The sequence below is a fragment of the Lipotes vexillifer genome, unplaced genomic scaffold (genome assembly GCF_000442215.2).
Source record: "Lipotes vexillifer unplaced genomic scaffold, Lipotes_vexillifer_v1.1 scaffold902, whole genome shotgun sequence".
Classification (NCBI taxonomy): Eukaryota; Metazoa; Chordata; class Mammalia; order Artiodactyla; family Lipotidae; genus Lipotes; species Lipotes vexillifer.
Window position 1 is genome coordinate 586,910 of NW_006794304.1, and position 7,556 is coordinate 594,465.

The 7,556-nt window shown below is 52.6% G+C and overlaps 1 protein-coding gene across 1 annotated transcript in view; it reads left to right on the plus strand.

Moving 5' to 3' along the window:
- The first annotated feature begins 24 nt into the window (after positions 1-24).
- NDUFS2 (NADH:ubiquinone oxidoreductase core subunit S2) overlaps positions 25-7,556 on the plus strand; it is a 12,397-nt gene continuing 4,865 nt past the window's right edge. Inside the window, exons 1-4 of the mRNA XM_007467132.1 lie at positions 25-232; positions 3,088-3,404; positions 4,209-4,315; positions 7,014-7,204. Coding sequence (XP_007467194.1) covers positions 3,310-3,404; positions 4,209-4,315; positions 7,014-7,204 — 393 coding nt within the window. The 5' untranslated portion in view covers positions 25-232; positions 3,088-3,309. The remainder of the gene's footprint in view (positions 233-3,087; positions 3,405-4,208; positions 4,316-7,013; positions 7,205-7,556) is intronic.

Below are 7,556 nucleotides of genomic sequence, written 5' to 3' on the forward strand. Positions count from 1 at the left end.
TCTTTCCCTTTTTGGTGGGACAGAGCCCCAGGAGGGGTAGGAAGTCAGGGAAAGGGCCTGGACCACACGCGAAGAAAGGAGCATGGTCCCAGGAGAATTCTAGCTCCCACTGTCTAACCTGGCACATCCTCCCTTTCCTCAGGGATCCCTCATGATGCCCTCTGCCCCTAGAGGCTGGTTTCCAGGGCCGAGGGAACTGAGTGAGCTGCCAGAGAAAGAGGGTGGGGAACAGGTAAGGAAGCATCTAGACGGCAGAACAAAGAAAGGAGGTGGCTTGACACTGCTCAGGATGGGACCAAGAAGCTGGAGAGAGTACAGGAGGCAGGGAGAAGGGGCAGGCAAGGAGACAGTGATCAGGGAGTGTACTGCCCAAAGGTAGGATGAGTCTGCTTAGAATGGGCACATGGAGCCGGCAGAGGACAAGGCAGGAGGGGTTAACGACTCTTCCTTTTACAGAAGGGAGATCTAGGGTGGCACCTCCTCTTCCCTAACGTCTCTTCTCTCCCTCAGGATCCCCTTTCCTGAATTACCATTCCCCGCCCCCTCAGAAGCCCAGACAGCCATTCTGCCTCCAGCCTCCATTCTCCCCAGAGCCCCCCCCCCCCCTTCCTGACTCCCCATTTCCCTGGCCCAGCTCCCAGTAGCTTCCCCCAGGCTCTTGGCCCTGCTCCTACCCACTCCCAACTGCCCTAAACCCGCCCCCAGCCTCAAGTCAGCCAGCCCCCAGCACAGGAAAGACATGCTCTCTCAGGAACCCAGAAGTACCCTATGTCAATCCATCAGAGGGAATCCCCACCTGGTTCCCCTTTTCGGCCCCTCCCCATTTCCTGGCCCAGCTCCCAGTAGCTTCCCCCAGGCTCTTGGCCCTGCTCCTACCCACTCCCAACTGCCCTAAACCCGCCCCCAGCCTCAAGTCAGCCAGCCCCCAGCACAGGAAAGACATGCTCTCTCAGGAACCCAGAAGTACCCTATGTCAATCCATCAGAGGGAATCCCCACCTGGTTCCCCTTTTCGGCCCCACCTTGTCCTAAGAACCCAGTGGTTCCTGGAATATCTAGTAATCTTTTGTTTTTCATTCCCCATGGGACAGGGAGAGGGTGGTTGTAGCATTGTGGGTACAGGAAAATTAGGGAACTGAGAGAAACAGGAACCCAGTGCCTGGGATGGAGAGAGTGCTTGGGGAGGAAGAGGTAATGTTAGGGAAAGGAAGTAGAATGACTTCCTTGGTTTGGGACTGGAGAGAACTCAGCAAAGAAGTCTTGGGGGTGGATTCTCAAGACAAGGAAGGAAAGGGCTCAGAAGTAGGGGCAATTTCTGCTCACCCCATGCTATGGCCACTCCTTTCCCCAGGATATCCCCAGGAAGGAGAGTACCGTCAGCACTTTCCTTTCCCAGAGGCAGACCACCTGCCCCTGCCCCCATTCCTCTATTCACTCTCTGCCTAGTCACCTCCTGTCCTCCACATCCCATCCGCCAGTATACTTCCTTTTCCACTCCCTTCCTGCTCAGGTTGCTGATACCTGCCCTGGTGACCATCACTTCCTGTATCACCCACCCGCTTCGGACTGCAGGACCCACCTCTTGACCCACCACACGCCCTGACCCTGGTCCTAAGGGGAGGGGGTTGGTGTTGCAGGAGTCAGACAAAGGATGGGAGACCAGTAGGGGCAGGAGCAAGAGGAGCTGTCACCAGAGGACTCTTACTGCCCTTCTGCACCCGCATCTGAGATGAGGACAAAGGGGGCAAGTAAGCAGTGAGAGACAAAAGGCCTTAGAGTAACAGCAGCAGTGTGTGTGTGGGGAGTGTTGGCAGCCGGGAGAAGGCACAAAAGATGCAGTGTCCTAGGCAGCCCCCCAGGATCCCTCACCCTAGCTCCAGCTCAAGTTGCCCCTAGGGCCAAGCAGCCCGGAGTCTATCCTGTCTTCTCCTAGGCTGGATTAGGGCAAATAAACGCAGTCCCAACATCGTCCTCCCTCACTATCACCACATTCACTGTGTTTCAGCTATACCAGGAGAGAAGGCCCAGGGAGACGGTGGGGAATGAGAGGGGGCAGGGAGGCACAGCCTCTGCCTGGCTCTGTGAGGGCCGCCGAGCCCACCCAGGTGTCCCAGTCAGTTCCCACAGTCAGGGATATGGCCTCACCCTTTGGTACAGGTCCCATTAGGTCAACTCCCAGGCTAGAAGTCTGGCTTTCCCCTCTTTCTTTGCAGCTAAGAATTCCCTGTCTCTGCCACTCTCCTGGTCTGTCTGCCCCACCCTGCTGTCCTGCTGGTGAGCTGTGGCCCAGGCACCCTGTCTGGAGGAGATCTGGGGAAGGCCTCTTTCCAGGCCCCAAGTGGGAGGGATGTGCAAAGTTAACGGGTGGCCCAGCTGGGGCTAGGCTTGGAGGCAGAGAGAACGGGAACTAGCTCCAAGGCTGGAACTCCTCTTTGTCTCTTCCACACAGGATTAGGATCAGACTCCTGGTGGTGCTACAGTTCTATGCCGTTGGCCAGTACAGAGGCCAGGTCAGAAAGATATGAGGTAAAAGAGACTGACCCACGGTGGAAGTGGGGTACGAGGCATCGCTAAGGGCACTTCCGGGGTCTGTAATTCTGTGGGCTCTGGAAGCCTGGCAGATATCAGGGTCACCCATAGGGGACCTCCAATCCTCATGAGGTGGCTCCTACACACCCCAGCAGCCCGTTCCAATGCTGGTGGCCTTCGCATCCTACTCTTTTTTCATTTCACTTTGACAGGAGCTCTCAGACCCGCCCAGCCCCGCTTGGGCCCTTTTTCCCTAACCCATTTAGGCCGTCTGGAAATTAGCTAGCTCTCCCGGCTCCGAATCTTTTGGATTCGGGGATAAGGAGGTAATTGGCAAAGCCCGGGTCTACCCCAGAAGGGCAGGGCTCAGACACAACCAAAGAGCACGGCTACAGCAGCGGTGCAGCTCAGGTGAGGAGTGGGGAAGGGCCCCCATGTGAGTGTCCGCCTGGCTCCGGGTGGCAGGGCACTTTCTAAGGCGCGCAGGCAACTCGGCGATGGTGCGCGAGGGCGCCGCCGCCCGCAGCAGGAACTGCAGGTTTCTCCTGCTCAGCCTTAGAAGAGCCCACCAGGAGCGGTGGGAAGCAAGGGCCCCTGCCTCCGGTATTTAAGCGAAAGTGAAGCCGGGGTGCAGAACCCGGATGTTGTCAGCTTCGCGCTCGGCGACCCCGCCAGCTTCCAAGAGGGCGGCTGAGTGGTGCCAATAGGCGAGAAGCCCACAGGAGGCGCGCAAGAGGCACTTCCGCCCGGTTCTCCTTCCCGTTGTCTGTGGCGGGGCAAGATGGCGACGCTCAGGGCTCTATGCGGCCTCCGGGGCGTCGCGGCCCTGGTGCTGCGGCCCGGGGCTGGGGCCCGACTGCCGATTCAGCCCACCAGGTGAGACCAAGGGCAGCCCTCGGTGCGCTGTCCCCAGGGCTAGGGTTTCTCGAGTTCGGGGACTCCACGGGCCCTGTGACCCCCTAGGAAAGAATGACCCAGGCCCGTGACCCCTCACCCAGACCTGCTCTATCGAGTTCCAGGGTCCCGTGGTGCCTGCATTGACCGAGGGAGGAAAGAGGGTTTGAGCTCGAACTGCCAGAGGTGAAATCAGTTGGAGGGAGACCCTGCGCCGCAGTGTTAGTGACAATGTCACCCTCCCTTTATGTCCTGCTGCTTTTCCCAATCCCCTTCACGGGTGGGGCGCGACTGGTGAAAAGTCTCCTTAGACGCTGTGGAAGAAGAGGAGAGCAACCCCGATAGACTTAAAGGAGGAACGTAAACCAAGAATCCCCGGGTTGGCCTCAGTGCATTGTTCTGGCCGTACTTGAGCAGAGCCAAGGAGCCAGCATGCCCCAGCCCCCTTTCTTTTCTTACTCTTGGGTTGACCTTGAATAAACACCTTTCTTGAGTTCATATTCACCAGGATGGGAATATGAATATGACCAGAATTGAAAGGAGCTGGGATCCCCAGCTTTGCATGTGTACGGGTGATAGGTGAAGTGATTTCAGGAATAAGTTGTTAGTAAGGATGGAACCTCTAGAGTTCCAGTTTGTTCTGCCAAAGCGACACAACTCTGTGTCAGTGACTTGACATTGAAGAATCCAAGACACCCTTCCCTGGGCCCACCTGAAAGTGAATGGGAACAGAGGAACCAGGCACTGTTCAGGCCCTTTGTCTAGGATCTGTCATTACCTCCCCAGAGGTGCTCGGCAATGGCAGCCAGATGTGGAATGGGCAGAGCAGTTTGGGGGCGCTGTCATGTACCCCACCAAGGAAACAGCCCACTGGAAGCCTCCACCTTGGAATGGTGAGTGCGCAGTGCCACTGTCCCAACCTACACCCCTCCATACCCCAAGCTGATTTCTAAGTGCTCTTGAGCTCTCCGTGTGAGGCAAATTTTAGCCGCCAGCTCTTTTTGCTTCTTTAACCTTGCAACACAACAAACATGACAATAGTGATAATAGGAGGTATTTGTCAAGTAGAATATTCCAAGAGAAAAGAAAGAGAAGGTCCCGGTCAACCCTCGAAGATCCCTACCAAATTTATATCTTTAGCTTCAGCTTTTTCCAGAGATTCAGTATATTTCCATCTCCCTCTCTTGACAAGGTGGTTTTTCCCACTGGCACCCAAATGAAACCTTTCTGAATACGAAACCTTTCTCCCCCCATCAAAACTAGCTCTTCCTTGTGATTTTTAATTTTAATTTAATTTTATTTTTTGTGGTACGCGGGCCTCTCACTGCTGTGGCCTCTCCCGTTGCGGAGCACAGACTCCAGACGCACAGGCTCAGTGGCCATGGCTCACGGTCCCAGCCGCTCCGCGGCATGTGGCATCTTCCCGGACCGGGGCACGAATCCGTGTCCCCTGCATCGGTAGGCGGACTCTCAACCACTGCGCCACCAGGGAAGCCCGTGATTTTTCATTTTGATCAGTGACTCTCTCATTCTCCTAATCCCTCAGGACTGAAACTTTTTAGTCATCTTTGGCTCTTTTTTCTCTCTTGCCCTCCATGTCTATGTCCAATAACATGCAAATTTCTTTAATAATGTTTCACATCTGGTCATTTCTCCCTTTGTTGTTTCGATTTATTTTGTATTAGACCTTGATTATTTCGGAAGTCTGTTTGATGGGTTCTTGCCACTGATACAGTCTCCCTCCAGCTATCCTATACCGTGTCTCTGCCTTTATCTTCCCCAAACATCATTTTAGCATGTCATTCATTCTTTTGCTCAAAAACCTTCAAAGGAACTTCCAGTTAACCTTTCAAAAATTTAACAGTAACAACAGCTGAGTGCTTACCATGTGCTGAGTGTTTTTGTATGCATTATTTCACTTAGTTGTTACAACAGACCTGTGAGAGTGATACTAATATTATCCCAGTTTTGAGGAAATTGTGGTGAAGAGAGATTAAAAAGTGGTCGAGGACACAGGTGGATTTGTACGTGCGTCTGTCTGACTCCAAAACCCATGGTGAAGAATTTTGGTTGCATAGGTAGACTCTGGTTTCAGATCTCAACTCTCCATTTACCAGTGAATAAAGTGCCTACTTCATAGCGTTATTGTAAGGATTAAATGAGATACAAGTAACATAAACCACGTAATGTAGTGACTGGCTCATGCTAAGTCCTTCCTAAGTGTTATCAATAATACTGATAATTGGGGCCTCCCTGGTGGTGCAGTGGTTAAGAATCTGCCTGCCAATGCAGAGGACACGGGTTCAAGCCCTGATCCGGGAAGATCCCACATGCCGCGGAGCAGGTAAGCCCGTGCTCCACGACTACTGAGCCTGTGAGCCACAACTACTGAAGCCCGTGCGCCTGGAGTCCGTGCTCCGCAACAAGAGAAGCCACCGCAATGAGAAGCCCATGCACCACAACGAAGAGTAGCCCCTGCTCGCCACAACTAGAGAAAGCCCGTGTGCACCAGTGAAGACCCAGTGCGGCCCAAAATAAATAAGTAAAATAAATAAATTTTAAATAAATAAATAATACTGATAATTGAACCACTACCCCCTACTGCCTGCCAACACTTAATCTTCTGTCTCTTGGCAAACAAGGGTTCCATAGATATTTACTTTCTTGTTTCTGAGATTTGACATGTGTTCATTCCATAGCATGGGATGCCTCTTCTCTCTGCCTATTTGAATCATTCCCTGTGTTTAAGAACCAGCTTATATCTTGCCTCCACGAGATCTTCACAGTGTTCTTTCCTTTCTTTAAATACTTAACGGCTAAGCAACTTACTTGGCAACTTGTAAATTTGACCTGTGTTACTAGTTTCTCACATGTACTTATCTCCCGAATTAAATTGTAAGCCTCTTGAGGGTAAAAACTGTCAATTAGTATTAGTAAGAATTAAGTATACATTTCCCAATTAGTTGTCCATTCAGCAGATACATCTGGAGAGCAGTGTATCTTCGTGGTTAAGAGTGTGGAGTCTGGGGCTTCCCTGGTGGCGCAGTGGTTGAGAGTCCGCCTGCCGATGCAGGGGACACGGGGTTGTGCCCCGGTCCGGGAAGATCCCACGTGCCGCGGAGCGGCTGGGCCCGTGATACATGGCCGCTGAGCCTGCGTGTCCGCAACGGGAAAGTCCACAACAGTGAGAGGCCCGCGTAACGCAAAAAAAAAAAAAAAAGTGTGGAGTCTGGAGCTGACCAGGCTGAGTTAAATCCTGACTCTGCCACTTACTATGACAATTCATTTAGTCTTTCTGGCCTCAACTTCTCCAATGAGATGAGGATAATGATAGCATCAACTACTTATATGGTTGTTGAAATAATTAAATTAATTAAAATAAGTAAAGTGCTTAGAGTAGTGCCTGGCACATAATAAGAACTGTATAAGTGTTATCTATCATTATTAGTTTTTTTTTTATTCTCCCGGTACGCAGGCCTCTCACTGTCGTGGCCTCTCCCGTTGCGGAGCACAGGCTCTGACGCGCCTGTGCTGTCTTTTGGGGATTCTCAAAGGAATTACCATTTGGCTCAACTATTTCCCACTTCTCAGATGTGGACCCTCCAAAGGACACGTTGGTGTCGAACCTGACCCTGAACTTTGGGCCCCAGCACCCAGCAGCCCATGGAGTCCTGCGGCTAGTGATGGAATTGAGTGGGGAGATGGTGCGCAAGTGTGACCCTCACATCGGGCTGCTGCACCGAGGCACTGAGAAGCTCATTGAATACAAGACCTATCTGCAGGTGTGGGGGGTGAACGGGGACCTGTTGACAGGACCTGGGGTTGCTTTAGCCTGGGACTTTGCCAGTTCACTGCCCCAAAACCCCAGGGGAAGAGGGTGTTGAGAGGAGTAGCCCGTTGAGGTTATTAGGACAGTTTTGATTGGGAGGATGGAGGGATGTGGCAGGGGATGCTTGACTTGAATCATGTGGATTTGGTTTATCCAACAGAAATACTTTGGAGCTGGAGCTACACTCCTAGCTCTTCTCTGGCTGACTTTTGGCTGACCCCTTTATCCTTACTCTAGTGCCTCAGTTTCCCTGCTCTTATGTCATACTAGTACGTCAAAGCTGGTGTCCCTGGGGTCAGGGAAAG